Below are 23,995 nucleotides of genomic sequence, written 5' to 3' on the forward strand. Positions count from 1 at the left end.
GATGTGCATTCAAGTATAATTATGGCATATACACACAATTAGTGTTTAAAGCATCCATACCCTGATCACAATTAAACCTAAATGCCTCATCAGTTGAAAAGCCTTCTCTTATGTGCTTAACAGTAAAGGAAGACATAATTTTCTTGCCTCCAGTACCAAGTTGTAGAAACCAACCACAAACTTTACAAAAGTCATGAGTTCAGTTCCTGTTTGAGTGGGCGGGCTCAGCATACAGCAAAGCTTTACACCTCTGGTCTTGCGAGGGTGACAGTGTTGCCAGATTTTCATTCCACCCGAGATCTCAATCGGCTTAGTCTACCCAATGTGTGTTGTATCCAGGATCTTGAGGTATTATTGACTGGAACACACCTGCTGATTTGCAAGCCTTTTAGATGCTGTGAAATTAAGATAGCTGCCTTATTTAATACAGACTGTATTTTTGTTTTAAAATTATTATCAAAAAAACTGCTACTGTATAGGAGAGGTCTGTTATGCAGGTTTTGGACCCAACAATACTTAACTTCTATTTGTGGAAGCAAAGTGCTGTTTACTCATGCATCATTAAACAAAATACTCCTTTAATACTTGCATATGTGCTTTTATTTAGCTGTTTAATAACATCAGTGTTCTGGTTTGTTCTTCAACACTTATCTTGTGTATGATGGACTCAGAGGGTGATGGATTTGAACCAGTTTGGCCATTACTGTTGCTGGCACAAAGCCTAATGCTAATGCTTCTATTAGGAAAACTTGTTTTTAAAATAATTGGGCTATTTTGTCAAATAGTTTTTACTCCATAACTGTTTATTTTCCTCTAGTGACATTTACACCTGAAATAGGAATTACACAATCTCTTACTGCTGACTTCTTTACATGTTTGTAATTCAATGATCTATATTCGGTGTACAGTATAGTTTGTTCCTTGTCTCTTGACCCTGTTGTTTAGTGAAGAAAGATTTTCCAGAGGTTTGGTTCTATGCCTCTTTCTCCTCAGCATCTAGATCAAACATAAAGCAATGGTTTAAAGGTGGGAGATTTACCTACATGTATATGCATATAATTCTTACATTGTTCTCCAGTACTGTTGCACAGCCATTATAAAGTCAGCAGCTATGTTGATATGCAGTATGGATGTGACTTTTTAACCTTTGAACGCACTACAAACTGCTTTTAATTTGCTCTTGGTCAAAAGCAGGACATACTTGTTATTCCTGTATGAACAACTTGCTTAGTTTTGCTTGTGAAACCTGAATGAAGCTGATCTGTATTGCTGGGTTGAACCGGAGAAATAAAGATTTCTATCTTTATTTGTATATTTTGTGTTCTCGTTGTTTACAGTAGTACTGACAAACTGTTCTTCAATCATTTGTTAAAACACTGGCACTTTCCACCCTATAATGAAGTCACTTGTGTCGTGACTGAACGTTACTTACTGTCAATTGTTCCAGGTGGATCTGCCTCCGTGTGTGAGTTATTCTGTGATGTATCGTTCTCTGCGGAAAGAAATTACAATTCGCCCTTATTTAGACTGTTGCAATCTGAGGTTATTCTGAAAATAAAGCATGAAACCACTACAGATAGAAATAATTAGATTAGCATAGTACTTAAGGGTGTAAACAATAATAGTAATATAACAATGTTAAAATCGGTTTGACTTTTGATGGTCCGTACAGGATTTGTAAGGGCATATAAACCAAGGGAGATTGTAGGATGTTTTGAGTTAGAAAATCTCCCAGCCAATGCTCAGCTATGAAGTGGGTCTACATTGTCTTTTTATAAGTTTGTCTTCTCCAACTCTGTCCTGCCATCTGGGTGACGGAAGTGTAATTCACACAGACAGTAACTTTTCATAAAACGATTGTAATTTGTTTTACCTTCTATTCTCTCCACTTCAGCTTCAGATTTAGGCTCCTCACTCTTTTCTTCATCTGAAACGATAGATAAAAGAATACAAGTTGTTTATTCTTCTGGGGTAATTGTAATGCAGGACTCTTTTTTCCTTCTTAACATCCTACAGATTGCACCTTAATTTTCATCAACATTTATTTTCCTCAGAATCACAGGTTTACGTGTAGCTGCAGCCACTCAATATGGCATCTCTAAACATGACATCATTCGAGCAACCTACTATTTTGTCTGTCCAACGTACAATGATTTATATTATGTAATAGACACATTAGTATGACTCTACCCTTTATAGCTGGGTATTGAAATTAGTTAAATGACTTAAATGCACTCAGGGACAGATTTATGAAATCAAGGTGTAATTGGGGTCATTCCTAATTATCAGAAATTAAATTTAATAACAGTTTAGTCCAGAAACATTTCAGCTTGGATCTTGGGATTGGAAAATAAGTTACAGCAAGGCTCTTATTAATGGTATTGTGTATGCTTTGGCCCCTATATAATTAGTGATAACAAATGTAGAATAGCTAGTGTTGTGGTTTTATTTTAATGGATATATATCATATCTAAAAGCATCTTGTTCCTTCTCTGAGTAATTGCCAGTAATAAGGAGAGTGTCTAATTTTAAATCGGGCATGTGTGCACAGTTTTTACAGACTGATCCACAGAAAAGGTTATATCCCCAGGATTTTGATTGTAATGCACACCGTGCTGTACCTTTCTGATTGCCTGTAATAAATATAAATGGACACTTCAGAAAATTGGTACATAAATCAATGTGATTTCACTGGGGTTTTGTTGCCAGCTTTAGAAGATTAGGTCCCCTTGTTGCTTTGGACAGGCTGTGTTTGTGCAGCTTAGCCTTGCACTTAAAAGCTCCTCTTGCCCTCTACAAAACATCTGTCGGCTGCTCCGTGTATTAGGTCTGGAATATTATCTGTAAAGCGTTTGCCAGTTCGTTTCTGTCAGCTGTGTGTGGCAGGAGGTTAGTGCCCAGCACAAATGGCAGGATGGGATGGTTATGGACTGTTTATATGATTTTTGTCAGTTCACATGGGGGAAATAATATTTATATATTTTTTAAAATCAACAAATTGCCTGGTAAGAGACAAATAATTTAGAACCTTTCTCCAGCAATGTGGGGGCTTTTGAGTCCCACAGTTAAAGACAGCTGATCCGTGGTTTGAGTCCCAGGTCCACCACTGACTCATTGTGTCACCCTGAAAAACTGCGTCTTACCGTAGCTATATGCTGTTCCCAGTAGCAAATTAGCACCCTCTACTACTATTACACGATCCATTTTCATGTAGCAGAAAGAAATTTGAAATGTTTCCATACGTCTTCCTGTCTGTCTACCGAGACCTTGAATGTGTTACCTCTAATGGCCTAGCTGTCTTTGAACTGTGTACTTCATTCAAATAACGCAGGTTTTCTCACTCAACTTACCTAGGTCTGGCTTGGCTGTCAGTTTGTGTGTTTATAATACAGCCTCGCAAGGTCTGGTGTATGATGTGTAAGACAATTCTTTAGCAGCAAAATCGTCCTGCACAGGTTTTAGGTCCCTGACAGTAACCTCTGTTAGTTGTGTTTGTTTTGTTTTTACATGGTGTACTATATATATATATATATATATATATATATATATAATGTTACCTTTACCTTGCATTGGATCTTGATAACTCTGTGCACATGACTGGTGTGCAAGCTGCTGCTCTCTTATTTCATGAATCGTTTATATAAATGATCAATTACATATATTGTGACCTTATCAATTAAAAGCTAGCCATAAGCAAAAAGCAGGAAATATGGTGACCATACCATCAACAGCTGTAAGCACCTGCATGTCTTCATTGGAGTTGGGGTTTTTATTTCTTTCTGCAATAAAATCAACAAAAATGTGATGGATATGTCTGTGTAATAATATTCTGTCCTTCAATGAACGCTGACTGGCAGATCTAATGTACACTTCCATGAAAAACATTTATATTTCAATTAGAACTGCAGTTGGAACCCTTCCTTTAAAACACACATGTACCCTCATACTGGAACTACCATTGGGACAGTTCCTTTAGAAGGAACTTGAACCTTAAAAATGGGAACTGCCATTAGAAGTGTTCCATCAGTTGGTCATGTACCTTCATATTCGAATTGCCATTACAACAGTTATATCATGCCACGCATGTTGTTTTCTATTGGAACGGTTCCATCAATGAGCTCATCAGCAGGAAGAAGAATCTTTGTACTGGAACAGCCATTGGAACAGTTCCGTATAGAGGTACATACACCTTCCTATTGGACCTGCCATGGCTCTGTCTTGAAAGCTCTGTTGTACTGCTACAATCCTCTCACTCTCAGGCCAGGCTGACTGTAACGCTGGGCCAGACATCGTCACCTGCTATTCATTGCAGTGGACTGGAGGAGACAGCACTGAGACCTTCAACCTCCTGAGAGGGCTTAACACAGGTCAGCCCAGACCACTGCACTGAACTCCTGGATCAAGAACCAAGGCACCGGTATTTTGGGCCATTTCAAAAATACAATCTGCTACTATAACAGTATTATTGAATGTTCGCACATTGTTAATGTGTGACCTATTTGGAATGCTAATGAAATTTTCCAAACCCAAGGCATAGTGAGCACTAGTTAAATATTAAGTTTAGCAGCATTGCAGCACTGTATTAATAACTGGTATTGCCAGTCCAGTGTTAATTAGTACTGCCTTCCTGCTATGGAAGAGAAGAGAACAAGCTCTCTCTCTCTCTCTCTCTCTCTCTCTCTCTCTCTCCAAATTTCAAATAAAAATATGAATGGAATGGAGTGGCTGCCATACATGTAGAGATGCTGATTTAAGAAAAAGTTGCAGTGGTCTCTTAATTGTTTCCAGTGCTGTTTATATACATATATATATATATATATATATATATATATATATATATATATATATATATATATATATATATATATATATACACACACACACACACACAGAAAGAGAGAGAGAGCTTGTTCATTCCTCTACCATAGCAGGAAGGCAGTGCTTGGGAGAGATTATAGATATACCTGCATTACATATATATTATATAATAAGTATTACATGCTTACTGTTCAAGTGTATTGTATTACAATACTTTACCTAATTTAAAGTAGGTGGTCAATGATTTAGTCTTCTTTCTCACTGTGTAACTTGCACTGTGCTGTATTTTACATTTTTGTTAAACCACACTCTATTATGCTTCTGTGCTATGCTCCATTTTACAGTTTCCTGTAGGTGTAAAGCTTTATTGTGCTGTTGAATGTTAGCTGCCTTGGATTAAAGTGTCATACTAACACAAAGGAAATGATAGTAATCAAAATGAGAGAGAGAGAACAACTAATGCTTGTTAGAACTGATCACAACATAGGAGCATATTTAATTAACAACATAAGACACCTCCATATCCATATTTAAAAACATAAGAAATATCCTACCTGGATTGTCCTTGGGGGCTTCTGTTGGTGAGTGCTGTGCATTGACCTCTGTGCTGGTTGTGCATCCCATGGTTGAATATAAGAATATATCCCCACTCTCTGGCCACCGCATCCAGTCTTCTCTATGAACTAATCTCTTTTTTTAACTGCCGTTGCCTATAAACCATTTTATTTACATAGTGGGGTTTTTTTTTGTGTTTTTTTATCACAGCTCCCTGTCAACTGACTGACATGGTAACACCTTGTTTGTGATGTTCCCCTGTAGCCCAGACTATGGTTTTGAAACGTGGGGATGATTCAGTCAAGTTAATCTTTCAATTATTCACAAAGTTAATGTTTGAACTCCAAGCACCCAAGGCAGGAGTAATGACCAAAGGATTGAGACCAATGCAGGTTTTGTTTATAAGCATCTTAGTTACAATATGCATATGCTAGGAAATGTTCTGTGAGATTCACTAGACACTGTGGAATCTCAGAAAGCACTACACAATCGCTTCCTCACTTCAAATAAGAGAAATAATTACCAGTTTGTCAGTTTAAATCATTTGTTGCATGCTGTATAAATAAGAACAACTTATCAAGCAGCAGTAATAAAAAAATAGCTTTTCTTGTTTCCACTTGAGTGTAAAAACAAATATGTTTCTATCAGATAAGTTCTTAAAGGATTTTATATTAAATAAGCAAATTCAATTCAAAGGAAGGATATTATATTCCTTTTTTTAATTTGTCCCAGAGAAGTAAACACAGGATAATCATGCCTTAGTTATGTGTAAATGTACTGTATACATATGTGTGTGTGTGTGTGTGTGTGTGTGTATAGGCCTATAGCTACACTTTTCTCACAGGTTAGCATAAATTATGAGTGTATTGACATTTCAGTTAAGTCATCAAGGCAAGCCTGTTGACTCAGAGTTGGTACAGTCATGGAGGTTTATGGTTCTTACCCCCCACAACCCTGCACTCTCTGCATAGATTATGCAAACAGCAGGCACTGAAAGGGTCTTCGTCAAAGGGCAAACCTTGACAGCACATTTAGGAACTAGTTTTGAAATTTGCATCTTGGAAATTAGATTAAGTTTTCCAGTGTTTTTATGATTTTAAATCTGATCAATACCAACTAAAAGAAAACATAACGACAGATTGGTTGTAGATAGGTATGTAGTTAGTTATTAATGCCTCTCTGTTGCTCTATTCTTTATAGTTCAAGGTGACTGGGCATTTAAAGGCTCTTTAAATCATAGCCAGGGATGGATTCGACTGATGCCATGGCAACAGGTGCCTTCTTCTGGCATGTTCTCACTTGTTGGGGAGACACTGTGAGGCGATGTCTGACTCTGGGCAGACACCAGATTATATCTTACTGTAAATGAATTACACAGCGAGAGGCTTCGGCTAAATAATACTCATCAGCCAAGTTCTACAAATATACTACATTCTGTTTGTTTCTGATTTGTTAGCTGATCATAATTCATTCATTTTTGTGGGGTGATATTTTGAAATCTTAAACTAACTAACTAAAAACAAGAACAAAAATCAGGAAAGACTAGGAACTTCAAAAAGTAGGTTCCAAACGGTGTAGCAGCTACTCTACTATATACACAAGTTTAACTACATAGAATACAAAAGAGAAACAGGGCATGGTTGTCCCCTAATGAGAGAGATGTGACATTTTCTGTGTGTTGCCTTTCCTTCTGACATCCCATCAAGCCAAGGCGAGTGAAATGCATTGGGGTAAAATAACCCACGATGGCAGGCGGGTCATTTTGCCTGTCGCATTGTCTCCCCGGCACCAGACGGCTCTTACTGAAATGCCACCCAGACCCCAGAGGACACCGTCTCTCGCTGTGACTGAGCGCCGCCACCAATCTTGAACGAAGCGCACCGTGCCCCGCCTACGGCCATCGCTCATTGGCCAGAGCGCGGGGGACTCGGCCTGTGATTGGCCCGGGCTCGGATCACTCCGGTGCTTCAGTAGGGCGCACCTGAACACAGCGCTGTCATTGGAGCCGCCGTATCAAAGGAAACGTGAGATTTGAAGTTATAGTTGGCAAATATAGCTGTGCGTGCATGACGACAACATCGCATTTGATTTTGAAAAAGTGAAACGTCTTCTAGGGGGATTTTGTTGGGTTTTAGCACCTAAAAGGCTGCGATACCTAGGGATTAGTGATCTGGTTGTGGTGAGTATACGGTCATTTTGATGTAACCTGGCAGTGTTTTAATGTCATTTGCTGTATATTATATGAGATGCAAAGGCAGGAAGTCGCAGGTCTGCAGGTTTGCACTGTATCAGGGACAGCACGGCGGTGCGGCTGGAAATCGCGGTTATCGTTGATATTGAGTCCAGCCGGCGGACACTGGACAGACATCAGTCCTGCTGGCGGCTCAGCTGACAACTTTATCGGCGTTTATTAAGCCCGACAGTAGTGATGCGATGCTTTCCAGGAATGCATTTTTTTTCTTTGGGATTTACTTTTACAGTTAGTATTATTATAACCATTCACCAAATATAATAAAGGACATACTTATCGATAAAGCATCCGAATTAAAGTTAGCTGTCTGTGCTATTGTGCATGCTCACCGATGTGTTTGTTTTCCGGTGCAGACACTGTGCTCATTTGTAGTATAGTTTTAAATAGTATACATGCAAAGTTACTAAGACTAGGTTTTGCTTTTTGCAAATTAAACAAAATATATGCATTAACATGCGTTTTTTTTTATATATCCGCCAGATGTCGCTACTTGGTGACAATTGTGCCTGGGAGCGTCTTTAATAAAATCAGTTTTACACTTTTTAAAGATGCTCTTTGTTTTATATTAGGTTCAACCATCCTTTCGCCTATTACGTGTACATAAAAGGTCATAGTTTGATAAGGTATTGAGTTCTTGGTGTATTTCAAGCATAATGACATGTCATTGACCTTAATAGCAAACTGTCACTGGTAAAGAGCATTTCCTGTTTCATATTTGATAATTGCTTATCTTAATGTAAAACCAACCAAGTCATTGATATACCGAGCGATGTGATGTTGTTATTTATAAAGACACCTTTTTAATAAAACAGAATTTGGTTCTTCCTAGATATATTAATTTTGTTATATCAAAAGAGGGGAAATGATTGAGTTTCTAGTCCTTGCAAGATACACTTTCGAGGAGTACTGTAAATATGGTTTAAATAGCTGCCAAGTGCACTAGATGTATTTGTTGATGCTGTGTCCTGGATCATTTGTGATCTGAACAAGCTCTGGTCAATGACCGTGGAGTGAGGATTTGCTATATATACTGTTTAACTGTGCAAATGAATGAAACATGTCCACCCATGTTGTTGCCCCAAACAGACAAGTAAAACATTCAAACATATGCAACATCCTTCTCAGTTAACATAGATGTGGCAACAGATAATCATGAATTATACATCCAGGGCCATCCGTAGTGATGAGAAAAACAGACAGAAAACATTCCTCACTGTTGCTTCCCTTTCAAAGCCTCACTCTGCCTTTATTCTTCTCCTAGCACCGCCTCGTCTGGAGTCCTCTCAATCTGCTAGGCCGCCGGGCCCCCCCGTCCTGTACCCACCGCCCTCCCTCACTAGCTCTCGCCCCCCACAATGCTGAGAGACAGCGGGAAGCCATGGAGCGACGGCCAGTCTGACGCCTACAACAGTGACCCGGAGGAGGAGGAGGAAGAGGAGATGATCTTCGGAGAGAACGACGAAGACCTGGAGGAGATGATGGACTTCAGTGACCTGCCCACCTCCCTGTTCGCCTGCAGCGTCCATGAGACTGTGTTCGAGGAGGACCTGCACCGGGTAAGTGCTCCCTGCTCACCCCCTCATCTCACTCGCCAGGATGCAGATGGCCTTAAAAGGTCCTCACCGTTGCTTTGCCGTATTTCGTCCCCCTTCATCCGCCTACAAGCGCACAGTTTGTTGTTGATGTTTTTTTGGCTTCGGCCTTGTATTCTTTTCAAGTTTGTTTGAAACGGTGGTGCAGTGCCCTGAGGGCCACTTTCCTGCAGGTGTGGAAGCTTTGAAGTCTTGAATCTTTGAATCTTTGAATCCCTGTCTGCCTTAAACCTGCAACCAGCACCATGTTTATTTAGATGAAGCTGATAATTGATTCAATTAAGTAAGTCAGGTGGACTGACAATTAGACAAATATTTTGTCCACCAGTGGTCTAGAACGGTGGTTGTCAACCCTGGTCCCAGAGGAGCACCTACCCTGCTGGTTTTTGTTCCAACTGAGCTCTCAATTACTTAATTGAACCCTTAATTGAAGTAATAATTTGCTTACATTTGACTTTTTAAATTGTGTAACTGATCAAAACTTGGTTCCTTAATAAGATAAGTTCATTATGCAATTTTATACTTTACTTAAAACCTCTACTGTTTAAAATAATGAAATGGCTCTGATTTAGGAATTTACTAATTCAATTAATGGTTAAATTAAGTAATTGAGAGCTCGGTTGGCTGTTTTTTCTGGTCTTCTTTTACCTTGTGGAAGATATAGGTTCTCTAGAACTTTGTCCAATCTGAGGACAAATGCAATCTTCCTCCAACTGTCTACCCTTAATCTCTTCTTGAATTAAGCGCTTTCTTTTTGGAAATTGTAATAGTCCATTATTTAATCTAACATAGATCATACTGTTCCAAACTACTTCTTTAGGCTTAAAAACATTAGGATTAATCTGCTCTGCTATCAACAGCAGCCAAGGATCCCAGGAGATCTGGGTTTTGTAAACTTGAAGGGGTGTGTTCATGTTATGCCTGTTCCTGTTCATCACAAAGGCATTGTGAGGTTGCCTGGGTGAACTGAGACTATGAGGTTTCTGTATCTATGTAATGAGATCACACAGCAGCTGACTCATTTTGCCCATTGCGTTATTTTGTGGCATCTCTAGGAATGCCAGCCCCTTGCTTACAACCCTGGTCCTCATATCTCCTGAAATGTGCACCTGCTATGTCGTCTGATTGTCCCAGCCGCCGTGTTATTAGGCTTGTGTTGGTAGAATAAATTTCTCCTCCAGCTCTCACTCATTCCCCGACTGTGTGTGTGTGCTAAGGCCTGTTTAAAGCCTCTTCATTATTCCACATTCCTTGTCAGACTAGGCCAGATTCTTGGCTCCCTAGGACATTAACAGGGGTAGGATCAGCTCTCAAAGAAGGGACTCATTTACAAGTGTTTATCTGTGCCTTCATAACGGAAACATTTGGCATTTTGCAGTTTCAGGGGTGCAAATTAAATATTTGTCAAGTTCATGGGTTCTAATTAAATTACTTGATCCTGTTTCAGTAATCACATTGGCAACTCTTCAGGCTTGTCGAAAAAGAAAAACACAGAATGTTATGCGAGCTTCTTAAAATAATACTAATAAAAAAGCTTGTACGTGTATTTTTATCTTGGGACATTTGCATCCCTCCAAAAATAATCCCACCCAATCTTAATAAACGAATCTAAACTATCACTTACAGCACCTTGAAATCCAAGAGTTCTGCTGTTAGTTACGCTGTTTTTCTTTCATAGAAACACCTCCCTCCTCCTCCAGATATACTTTCCCTGTGCATTATAATCAGCTGTTTACAAATAATCCTAAAACTGTTTATTTCAAGGGTTTACGCTCAAGTAATTGAGAGGGTAAAACACATCAAAAGAATTTGAAATTTAAATATCACTTCCAGAATTATCATGTCATGCTGCTAAACCTTAAAAAATAGAATGTGCTCAGTCTGTTTTATATTTAGAAGGGATAATATACTGTTAATACTGTGAGTAATGCATGGCTTATTGTAAATGCAATTTTATAAATGAACATGCACTAAAACCTTTTTGCTCATTTGCTTCATTAAAGTAATTTATTATTTGTGTTATTATTATCCTTCTGACTGATGGCACTATAATGATGTCCTGCACACCGGGTCACAACGACCACATTCTTACAATGGCGGCTTTGTTTTGCCATCTCTGTATCTTTAACCAGTTGTCTTTTTTGAGGCAGATGTGCAAGTTGAAGACAGAGCTTTCTAATTCTAAATCACTTGGAAAGGACAAATTTTCCCCCATTGTGTGCATTAGTAGAAAAAGAGTGCTTTGATTTTAACAATAATGGCTCCTACTCAGCCCTTATTATGGCTCTCATAATTGAATAGACATAACATTTTTAAATGCTCTCTGAAACTATGGGGTCCTGTATTTATTTTGGTTTATAATGTCTTTACTTCTTCTTCTAATTGTTTTACAATCACTGTTTTTCTTGTGAACACAGCAAAGCACCCAAGTTTATTATTTTATTAAGTGTATTTAGGCAATGATCACAAAAAGAAGATGATGCATACAATGCAGAAATAACACTCAGTGGTTAGCTAAACATTCAAAATACATTTATCAGCATAGTTAATATATTAAATAAAAATAATAATAAAGAAAAAATAAATTCTCTGCCATACTGAAAATCCCATTCTTGTATGGTGGCCGAGAGAGTGTACAAGGAGAGGAGCTTCAGCAAACAGCCTACCAGATGCTGCTGACGGATAAGAGGGAATCGCTGACAAAGGGGAAAAAACTACTCATACTTATGTATCATAATGGGGATTTATGCCTGAGAAGGACAAAATAAAATAACCTAACTGTGGACCATTCTGCGTGTTCTCTCCAGTGTTCTCAGAGATGTTCTATGTGCCTTTATTTATACGGTAATTATTATCATCCTGTTATACCCCTACCCCTTTTTATTTACAGTGTTCCGTTGGTTTCTATTTATTTGTTCCCTTTTTTCTGAAAGGACGTTGATTTAAAACTGTTTAGAAACGTTTTTTTGTTATCGTCATATTGTCATGAATTTCTAGCTAACTTGTTGTCAATGTATCAAACACACTTCACCGATTTCTAAAATGGAAAATAACAGAAACAACAACAGGAAAAAATTAATCCCAAAATTAAAAATAATAAAATGGATTTAATGGCCCTAAGAATGGTTTTCAGAAGGCTGCTCAAAGCTCCTGATACTTGCTGTAGAATAGGTTTCCTTTCTCCTAGCTATTGCGCTCCCATAAGAGTATACGGTAAAGTAGTGGCACTCAGAAAGAGTGAGTGGTGGGAGGGAATTAAAAAGAAAACTGAAATAATCTGAGATAAGCTATACATAGGCTGTCTATTTTTAATTATGGGGCTTGATGCTATGTCAGGCCTGGGAGGTGTGGGTCTGTGAAGCTGCCGGAGGGCACGAGGTGAAGGTCAGCCATAGTGCGGCCCAGTACAGTCTCTGTGCACATATCCTTTTCACACTGCCCTGCTCTGAAAGTCGGTTAAAAATAGCCTGCACATATATAAGACCATGATGCCGTGAACCTGATTATTATGATATTGAAAAGCCCTCAAAGTCTCAGTTAGCACTACACTACTTCTTAAGTACCCTTGCTGGTTTTAATTTCGAAAAAGAAAAATCTTTCCTTGTCTCCATTTGAAGATGGAATATTAGCCAGGTTAAGGTAATCAATGACCTTTTTTCAGACCGGAGCGCTTGCAAACACACGATTTGGCGTGTAGAGTACTTGTCTACCTGAGATTCAGTCTTTTTAGAACACCAGAGTCAATATTACTTTTCAGTTCCATCCATCAAAGGTAATGGGAGAAGAGAGCATGAATAAGCTCTTTATATGACAATCGTGCTACACGTTCTTGTCAGGCTTTTGTTACCGAAGTTCTCAAATGCTCTTGCTTTAGAAGTCTTTTGAATTTTCTGAAACTGGCAAAGGGGGTTTGTGTTGGTAAAGCTCAAAACTTCCTGTGTAGGTGGCGTATTGAATGTGTTACACTGTCAATGGTCTGCTCTGTTTTTGGTGTGGATTGCATGTGTCTGTTGACTCACACAGTGTCGATGTAAGCCTTCAGGCCAAGTGTTGGATTTAAAACAGAGTTCTGTCAGTGGTGTCTTGGGTTAATTAAAGGCTTTGATGATGAACACTTCAACAATATGGTGACCTCTTCCCATCGCGAGTCATCAGTCACGGCCTTGAAAGAGGATTTTCCCCCAGTCTAAAACCCTTGAATGTGTTATTGACACTTTCCGAATGAGCTTTTTCATTGTTTGTTCTGACTTTCCCACCGCATTCGAATCGTTCCATTTCTTTCATTGTTTCTCTCACGCTAATCCGTCTTGTGGCCTCCTTCTCTTCCCTTAACCTTATCTTGAACTGTCACACTTATTGATTCATCTTTTTTGTTGGAATCCAATCAAACATACAAAACAAAAAAATCTTTAATATTTTAAGCACCATTTCAAACCCACGTTTTTCCTGTGCTGGTTAACTATTAAAAAACTTTTATAATGCATACATTTTGGAATGTATTCTACACAGCAACATTATTGAAAAACAAAATAATGAAACAGGAAATTAATGTTCTACTTTCTGAATGACTAGTAAATGTAAGTCAGCAGTGAGTAGTGTGTTGTCTGGCTAGGTTTAGTCAGGGTAATGAGTCATGAAGAGAGGTCGTGGTGGCTTACTATGCCCCGTCAATGCTGATTATTTTCTTGCTCTCTCTCAGACATTATTTGCCATTTCATCCTATATTTGTGCCTCATCTGGTATAACTAAATGGATTCTTAAAAACCCTTTCTAGCCTTGAGCAACATGTTGCCCACACATCAATGTAAAAACTTTTGTTTTCTTGTTAGCTCCTTCAAAAACTCTGGACAACAGAACCTGATTTTTTGTTGTTGTTGTTGTTGTATGTATATATCCATAGGTGACTATATGCACGTTATAATTTGATATTCTCTGTGGCAAAGTTATTTATATTAAATAATATCACATATGATGACAGAGGGTGACCTGATTTGACAGACTAAGCAATTCGGCACCAATCCAAAGGACTACTTGCGCACACATGGCCCACGGAGGAAATGGGACAAACGGATGCAGAGGCAGATAATAGTGTGTTTACAGTATGCTTTTTGACTGGTATGGAGGGGGGTGGGAGAACATACAACAAAAATGAAAATCTGGACTGATGTACAGCTGCCTTGAATTACCTGGTCTATATACTCTGCTTCTCAAGACTGCCTTTCTGTTTTTAATGTGTGTTTTCTCGAATGCTGCCTCAAATCCATTCAATCAGCCAACAAATGATTACATTCATTGCCAAAATCAAAGGAGGAAGCAAACACGGGGTTCAGGGTTTCTGTAAAAAGTTCAAAACAAAACAAACCCTTGCTAGACAAGAATCCTGATTGAACCATGCTGTACAGCCTGCTGTGAAAATTGCTCCTTTGCATGTGAAACTGTAGCATTCCATGAATTTCCCTCATTTAGCCTTGGCTGCCTGGCTGCCTGCTTTATAAATAGACTGGCCTAGATTACAACAACTGCAGTGGCAACAAGGAAGCTGCTTGTGAGCATTGCCGCAGCTCCATTGTGCAGCATGGACCGGACTGGGATTTGATGCTACATGTATTTTGTCTGGGCTTTCTTCAGTTTACTACATGAGCTTATGAGATTTATGGAAATGACGGTTACTACTCCCACTATAAAGTGCCGACTGAATCATATTCCCCCCTCCCCCGCCTTTTCGACTGCAATATTGCACTTGTCCAGAACTGTATTTTGTGTTCATGCGTGTGGAAGGCAGTGTGATAGTGCACTGCCTCTTGCCAAAGACCATGATTCACGCACCATTAAAAATATATATTGAATATAATTATAATCTGAGAGTGTTTACCCTTGTTTATATTTTACCTCTTCATAATAAGAAATTGTGTCTTGGGTTAGGTTAGGAGGTTGGATTGTTTGGATTGTTTTTATTGTGCGAATGACATGTCCTAGACACTGAAGGAGCCTTGCCTGCTGTCTGGAGCCGAAATCCATCTTTGTGCTCCAGAAATTTCCCCCTTCAGTTGATCTTATGAAAGACCCCAGCGTCTGGGTCCAAAAATAAACTTGGTGGCAGTGACTCAGTTATAATGGCTTTCTGAAGCTTAACATCAAAGCAAAAGGACGTGACAAGGGGTTGGCCAGGCTGTCAGAAATTTGACATGGGGCTAGATGGACAATGGCATTTAATTGGGGTGTCACGGATTTGATCCCAGTTGATGTTCGCCCACATTGCCGGTCCATGAAGGGCACCATTTGAAACGAGAGGAACATACAGAGACCATAAGTTAAGAGGAGCTTGATATTGTGCTTTCAATGCATTTATTATGATGTATGTTGTAGGCAAAAATAGAGTCTACAATTCAATCTGTTTAGTCTGAAAAGGACCTTTGGACCTTTTAAAAATAAATACAAATAAACCTTCAATCTGTATTTAGCCTGTGTAATTAAATTTTAAAGACTTTCCACATTTAAGGGAGTCTGACTACAACACCAGGTAACACGTTTCATTATTTCACTCCCAAACCTGATGTGCATTGCTGTGCTCTTAAATCCTGGATAGCTGCACAGAGGAATAGTTGTAATCTCTGTGGGCCACATGTGAGATAGCAGTTTGATTAATTGTGCAGGGTTTGGTTTTATTATAACAGAATTGGCAGAACTAAAAACCTTTTAGAATTATTAATCTGAAATGATCAGAGATCCCAGAATACTGAATGGCAGATTACAATTCTCCTGTTACATTATATCAGGAATAGAATGCTTATGTTTGATTCGAACAATTAAGTTGCATGTTGGTTGCATCAACAGAACAAATGTTTTGATAGACTCTAACTTTGGGCTGTACATTCAAGTGACCTAATTAGGCAACCTAGTTAAAATCAGTGTATGGGTCTTTACATAACAGCGCTGCAAGCAGAGCACAGAATGAAGGATTGTATCGTTAGGGTTACTTAAATCCATTTGGCTTCCTTTTTTAAAACACTTCACTTGCTGTATTGTGTGTCCGTCTTTGTTGTCAGTCTTGTGGAAAGTTTGAGATTTACTCGCAGGATGGAGCTGGCCTTTAAGTAGATTATGAGGGAAACTGTACAGAAAAAGTACAACAATGCAGGCACTATAGTAAGAGGGCTGGATCATAAAGTATTAATTGTAAAATCTATCAATAAAAGTCTATTTTTGTCAATGCCAGTCAGTGTGGTTCTGCAAAAATCACTAATAAGAAACCAAAAATATCCCTTGCCTTGATTTACCAGTGAAGTCTTTCCACTGTAGACAAGATTTGGTGCTTATACGATAATCTTTGGAAAATGCGTTTCACATCCGTGAACGTCATTATTTTTAGAGGAAAACAAACCCATTTCTTTGAAGACAACTGTCCCTTTGTATTGTCATTATGTGACATAAGCTGTTGTTGAGGCCGTATGTTCCATGCTAAGGCATTTGAAATAGATATAAATAAACCTGCACGTTGACTTATCAAGTCTTGCTTTCTGCACATGCACATTATGCAATATCAGCTTGTGTAGGTTACTCAGGAGTGTTACACAATATTTGGAGCCCAGTTGAAATTTCGCCCCCCATTTCTTTGGCCAGGTAAATAAATAAACACCAGTGTTTTAAAACTAATAGCCACAGATGTAGAAAGAAAATGTAAATCCTTCGTATGATACTTTTTGTTTTTAATCGTATTGAGTGTTTATTTTATAATTTCAGAGTAAAAAGAGAATTTCCCAAAGTAGTTTTCCCCCTTTTAACATTGAAAACAGAATCAAGCATTTTTTTCTGACAAATTTGGACAATGTAATTGCTTATTTTCAATAACTCAATTAATTTAAGGTCATAGAGGGTCCACTGGGTTGTTTGATTTTAAGAATAACGGGTCAATTCTGTGAAAGAGAGCAGCAGAATAACGAGGTACTCTGTTTTGTGTTGTTTATCATTGTTTTAATTAAAATGGGGCAGATGTTTTTTTATCATGAGAGTTCGTCAGGGAGTTTATTATCATTTGTGGAGTTCTCCTCCATCCCTTTGTTTCCCTGAGTGTTTGCCATGATTGAGTTGTTTGCTCGCCAGCTATTATGCTGATTTGCATATGAGACCGTGTAAGACCAGCAGGCGTTGATTAGCAGCTGCACAGCGAGCGCATCCCAAGGATCCAAGAGCATCATCAACAACATCAGGCTTCTTAAAGCCAAATCGCATCAATACGTTCACGGATCGGCCCCTTCGAGTGCTCTCAGGTGTTGGATCTGGTGTACTTTTGGAAGATCTTTACCAGGAGACACAGACCATGTATTTGGCGAACCAGCATGCTAAGTGCAGGTCACCCGGAGCTGACAAAAGTGGGAGTTCTCCACACAGCAAGAAGCACTGCAGTGTGTAAAGTCCATGAGAGAGCCAGACGACATGTAACCACTTGTGTGCGAAAGGTTGCTTCATCAGCGTTTAGGTCAGGTTGAGTAACGGCCTCCTGAACTCCTAATTGATCTTGGTGTGTGAGCTTTTGAGTTCTCTTAAGACAACAAACAACAGATTCTTTGGGATTCAGATTATATCCATAACCAAGGTATTGTTTTAGGCTTACGTGGCTTGATTTAACGATAATGCTGTTGTTGTTGTTTAAATGGAAAAGATCACAGTGAGAACTTTGAGCCTTTTTGCAAGGGTGCCCTGGTAGGAATAAAAACAAATATTTAATCACATCCACACTCAAAACGTGTTAAAAATAAAGAACCAAGCAAAATGTGTGGACGAAGTGCAGGGTCACTGGTTGTACCTCTGTTCCCTGAGGAATGCACAACACTTCTTAGAAATTACCATTGTAATATTGTAAACAAATGTTTTTTTTTTTTTCACAAAATCTTTTAAATCTTTTGGACGTCGGCAAATAGGGAAATTAGCATTCCCTGTAAATCACAAAGAGCGCGGTGCTTTATCTTTTAATTAGTTTGGCGAAAGGACATCGTTTGAGGTTTATGAATGCGCCATCCACAAAGGAATAGAATAAGGTAGCTGTTTTTTGTTTTTTTGGATGCTTGCTCACTTTGAATTTCCCAGAGTTAATTGAATTATCTGAAATCTGAAGTGATCCTGTTCGGCATTAATTGATGGGAGTCTAAAGATTCTTTGTATCCGCACGCAGGTGTATTCACTGTAAAGCAAAGGCCTTTTGAAGAAGAGCGCAGCATTATTTATAACCCTGGGGGACCTGAAAGTGAATCTCTTAAGGCCTATCATCAGTCCTAATCACAGCACTAGAATATTCTTGTTTCTACCTGTCACGAATACCTGAGCCGGCTTCCTTATGAACTGGCATTTCCAAGATATCTTTAAAACTGATTATAAATTATGTGAAAATCCATAGGCCCTGAATTCCAGAGTCAAATTGCTATCATGTTTAAGTCAATACATTAAATTGAATAAAGAAGAGGAAATTGCAAAAGGGATATTTAAATTCAGGTGGATTTAATGATTATTTTTTTCCATTTTATATTCATGGTATTTTTCAGTTTTAATTGGAGATAAAACATTGGAGGGCAAGATCACTCTCAAGGTCATTCGGATTATATATATATATGTATATAGATAGATTAAATGTCTAATGATCTCAGTCATGAACCAATGAACAGACAATCGGAACAGGTACTGTCTTTCTGTTGATGGATGGACGGCTTTTAAGTTTTGCCTGCCTGCCTGCCTGCAGTGCACTGTGTTGTTCTGCAAGTACTAGAAGATCAGGATTGGCCAATGGCAGCCCTGCAAATGAATAGGCAGTGAATGACGTCATGGCTCAGGCTACACGCTCTCTGGTTGGTGCGTTGAGAACAGGCTGTCTGTAAGGCTCAGAGAGTGTGTGCACAGCTCTAGTATCAGTCAATAGTCCTGGAGCCTCTTTTCATCACCGCAATTGTGTTCCCAGCACTCTGAGAAGCACCACCCACCGACACGGAGCAATCGGAGTTACAGTGTTTCAGGACTGCTCCATTCTCAGCTGCCTAAAGCCAAAGACAAACAAACAAGAAAAATATATATATTTGAATTCTTCTTTTCTTTCTGTTTTTTTTCTCTGCTGTATAAGGGAATGCCATCTCTTAATATGAAACTGGAGATCGTGACTCTAATTGCCTGTGAGGTAGACTTAGAGGTGTTTACATCTGACAAAATGCAGGTACAGTAACCCTCTCCTCTTGTTTCTTCCTGTTCTGTCTGTGAAGATCTTTTTCCTTTTGTTATTTTGGTCAGCTTTCCTGCCGTGTGTTTTGTCTTCTGTGTTTTGTCTTGGACTTCATCAATGAAGCTGTACGGCAGATAGAGACATCCTCAGAGATGCATTTGTGTGGGGTGACTCCCGAGGTACATTTCAGATTCTTCTGCAATTATATGTATTATTAATAAATCTAGCCACGGAACAGATTTCGGTATCATGCTCCGAAAGTACGCACCATTCAGATGGAGACATACTCTGCTGCATATAAGAGTGGGTGATGAATGGAAATTAAACAAAGCGCAGCGTAGTGAGGCAGTTGATATGCAGTGGCAGTCCCTCAGAACAACATTGCAGGTGTCTTTGTCGAAGAGGATCTTGAGGCTCGGTTTAGTTACTCAAAACCAAAGGTGGTAAAGCTCTGGCAAAGGAAATGGCCAGCACTTATTTTGATGCACTGCAGATAACATATATCAAACCTTTTTAGAATTTCAACAGCAATTTGTGTGTGTGTGTGTGTGTGTTGAATGCTGAATTGCTCATTTGTCCCTTTGCTTTGCCATTGCACTGCATAGCTCAGTTTGTGTGCATTTGTGTTTCCACTCAAGCAATAAAAGGCTGTAGCAGTGCAGGGATGTCATTCACAATTGCAGTGATTGGTGCAGGGTGTTCTCGGATGGCACCGTTTCCACCTATTGATCCTTAAAGCCTCTTGAATTTGAGAGGGATGAGGTGAAATCCATTTGAATCGGTACTAATTTGAGCTACTATTGTGCTCTAATTCAGTCACGGATGACAGAGTACACCTTATTAAATGGCGCAGTCGGGTCACCTTACTAAAGCGACAGCCACTTTCTGAAATGTACACAAGTTTCTCGATTGTGGGCTTTTGTGTCAATGCAGAGATAGCTCCATCCTTCCTCTGCCTTTGGTACATAGATATCCCATTTTCATTATATTTCTATCTCGTAGAATTTGTATTGGCTTTCTGATTTGTCGTTGTTTTTCTGTGACATGCCAGCACATGTACGACTGAACCAATGTGCTGTGATGCCTTGTACATTTTATTGAGTGGGGTGATCTGTAACATATGTATAGCAACCGCTTTTGTATAATGGGTGTAACTGTATGAGCTCTTGCTGATGTGTCATTATATTGAAGTAGGTGATGTTAACATTTGACACGGCCACGTTTGTTTGTTTGTTTGTTTGTTTGTTTGTTTTGAGATCCCAGCAGCAGTTGTGTGCTTGGCAGTAAGCACTGGTTTTGTTCCCGAAATATAGGGAAGGTTTCTGTGTCACTGAGGGAAATTAATATAATCTTGCATGTACTTGTTTGACATAGTATTACCTCGCACATGGTAAGTGATTAAACTGATTTTAATATGAAGCCACTTTGTTCCATATCGAACGATCTTTTGTTACAAAACACTTGCATACAGAGTCAATATGAAACAAAGTGGCAGAATTTATTTCGTTTTTAACCATCAAATGGACCAAAATGGAATTAATCCAGAAAGCCGAATGTTCAATTGCAACATACCACCTCCATGTCTCTACTTGATCCAGCTAAAGCACCTTATATGGCGATCTAATTCAGGTAGCATGTTTGGCAGTTTAGTGCAGAAAATGGGTCCATATAGCCAGGGCGAAACAGTCGAAAGTGTTGCCTGAAAATTCCCCAGGAGGAATGTCCTGGCTTGGAGGTTCTCCATTGCAACCCATCATAGAAAATGAATAACAAGAAACATGGCCACTCTTCCATCTGAAGTCACCGTAAAGGTGTGTGAGAGGATAAATCTTTTTTGCTCCCTCGAGTGGATGTACCATTGAAATGTGGGTGCTGTATCATGCTGTAGCACTAATGAAGCCTTACTGCTGTAGAACATGCTCCCCTCAGCATTTCGCATAGCATTGTGAAGGTCACAAAGATGCACCAATCCCTATTATACAAAGGTCTTTTACATACCGCAAGCTACATGGTATGAAAGGGTCATTCTTTCTGTCAGCAGCACAGATCCAATAGATCTGGAGTCACTTATAATGAACATTTTTGATTCCAGTTACTGCTGCTGTATTCATTGGATTGAAAATACCCAGTTCAGTTATACAACTGCAGTAATTTCAAATTGACATATGACTACATGAATAACAAAAAGCTATACTTGTTCTTATGTTTTAGTAGGTTTATTCTAAGGAGGCAAATCAAACAGAGCAAACAGAGAAGAGTACTGTTTGTTTGTTCCAACATATGAGGCCCACAACATATTCCCATTAATCAGCTGTGTGCTGCACTTGAGCAAGATGTGCTTCAGAAACCAGCATCTAAAGGGGAGGCTGCCCAGCAACTGAGAACAGGTTCTCAAAAAGGACACAAGAAGCTTACATTGCAGATATTTGGTTGCTAGGTGGATATCCTGCGAAGGGGTCACTTGGCATTGTTGCCGAGAGGCTGCTTGGTCTGCATCCTACTGGGCTGGCTGATGCAGCTCGCAACATGAGACCTGTCGGCTGAAACCCAATTTCATACAACAGCAGCATGTTTGCTCAGTGTAAAATAATGCATGAGCCTCCAAATGAGTAAAGCCTGACTGTATGTTTACTTCTGTAGAGCTCATTAGAGAGGATCATTGGTCTCTCATCAATATGTAGTTCTTCTTCGTTGTTTGTTAAGGGTAATCAGGTCTTATTTTCTAAAGCAGCTCCTGGTATCAAGCACACAATGCTGCTGTAATTGCCAATCAGCAAAATAATCCTGATTTCCACAGGTTCACGGAGCTGTATCAAATAATGAATGGGGATAATGTAAACAGAGCATATTCCTTGTTCACATGTTATTGATCGGTTATATCAATTATATGGTACACTTACAAGTGCATTTTTATGCACTCAGGAATTGAAGTTGAACTGTTGAACAATTGTAATCGTAATTACAAAACAGTATTGTAATTGACCCCCGGTTTTGTCTCTAGTTTTTTTGTGTGATGGTTTACAGTGAAGTAGTGGCACAGTCTTAGTGTTACTGGGTGAAAATAGAATATCTCGTTTTTTGTTTGTTTGTTTTTTTGTGCTGATTGTGCAGACAGCAGAGCAGTCTGATTTATTTTAATTTATTTTTATTTCCAATTAACATATCTATGTCTAAAGAATGAGACAAGGGCAGACTAGCCGATTCAGACTGAAGCAGAGAAGGATCTACTGAAGTCATGAGACTTTGTAATCCTCAAGATGATGCTAAATATTTATAGAGAAATAATGTCTACCCATCGCCCTACTCTTTCTCCTGCCCCAGCTTTATTTAGGAGAAAGTATTAATAATAATAATAATAATAATAATAATAATAATAATAATAATAATATTTAGTTATTGGTAGGTACCCTTATCCAGGGCAACTTATAGGTTACACAAGCATTACAAAAGTGCAGCAATACAATTCAATCAAAAATTCGAATGAAACTTTGCATGAAGGTAATGCAATGACAGCTGATAAGACATAAGATTCTTCGATGACAAGCGCAAGCCCAGTCTGTAGTCGCAGGTACCCATCTCAGAGTGGCACGTGCTTTTTAATGGCACTATAGTTCTGTTCTATCTATAGCACTGCTGTCATTTTTTATTTCATTCGGGTTAAAGCCCAGCTTCAGACTGCTTTGAAAATGAGTCCATGTCCTTGGAATCTGATAAGTGAAGGGCAATTGCAGCCAGTCCTGTATGCATTTAGGGATATCTGTACATCACAGGAGTTAGCCTTGGGCTCAGAGCGTAGCCCCTACACCACAGTGCCTTGTAGAATCGACACAACATTAGGGATCTGCCACGCTACCTGTCATTCTTTGGGAATTGGTACAAAGCCAAATTAACAGATAGGCAGTGTTTTTTTTTTCCCCCTTAATCCCATGTTTCAAAACCCAGAAACAATAGAAAGGAGAACGTTTAATGTTAAATGCAAAGGCCCTTAAGGTTTCTAAGTATCAAATTAAGAGAAAGCATTTTAATGTTAATTGGTTGTTGCCTGATACTCAGCATATATTATTTTCATCCACATTTGACCCATGTATGTGTACTGTATGAATACTCAGCCCTGTCTCGGCAGGCTTAGAAAGGCCTACTGAAACAGAAAAGGCAATCAAGTTAAATGTGTGGAAACAAAAGCAGAATGTAATTAAAAATGAAGTGCAGACTGTAAAATGATTAAAAAAAAGGTAATTAAGTGGTGAAAAAGACAGCGCTGCTCTCCCCCTGACACTTCAGACAACTAGGATGAACAGCAACTATTCCTTTGAAAGAGCTGGATTGAACTTCAGGAAATGTTCTGTTTCTGTCTCATTAAGCCCAGGTCAATGGAGCATGAGCAGCCTATGGTATTTGGTGATTGTCTCGAATATTTAGCACATTATAAAATATCCAAATAATTTGGTTCAAACACTAATTTGTGTATCAGTACCAAATATAAGAACTCCTTATTCCCTCAGTAGTGGCCACATACTGTGTCCCACCTGTGCAGTCTCTCGTATGCTCTAATATTCCTTTCTCTGGATTATATAAGGA

The 23,995-nt window shown here is 38.9% G+C and overlaps 1 protein-coding gene across 2 annotated transcripts in view; it reads left to right on the top strand.

Annotated features, from left to right (window-relative positions):
• The first annotated feature begins 7,378 nt into the window (after window positions 1-7,378).
• The window catches only part of rcan3 (regulator of calcineurin 3), a 36,457-nt gene continuing 19,840 nt past the window's right edge, over window positions 7,379-23,995 (top strand). The window contains exons 1-2 of one of the 2 annotated variants that reach the window (XM_066717286.1): window positions 7,379-7,552; window positions 8,886-9,180. In XM_066717286.1, coding sequence (XP_066573383.1) covers window positions 8,980-9,180 — 201 coding nt within the window. In that variant the 5' untranslated portion in view covers window positions 7,379-7,552; window positions 8,886-8,979. Of the gene's footprint in view, window positions 7,553-8,885; window positions 9,181-19,069; window positions 19,412-23,995 lie in introns of those variants that run through there. The other variant, XM_066717287.1, reaches the window with a different exon arrangement.

Source organism: Amia ocellicauda, chromosome 11 (genome assembly GCF_036373705.1).
Source record: "Amia ocellicauda isolate fAmiCal2 chromosome 11, fAmiCal2.hap1, whole genome shotgun sequence".
Lineage (NCBI taxonomy): Eukaryota > Metazoa > Chordata > Actinopteri > Amiiformes > Amiidae > Amia > Amia ocellicauda.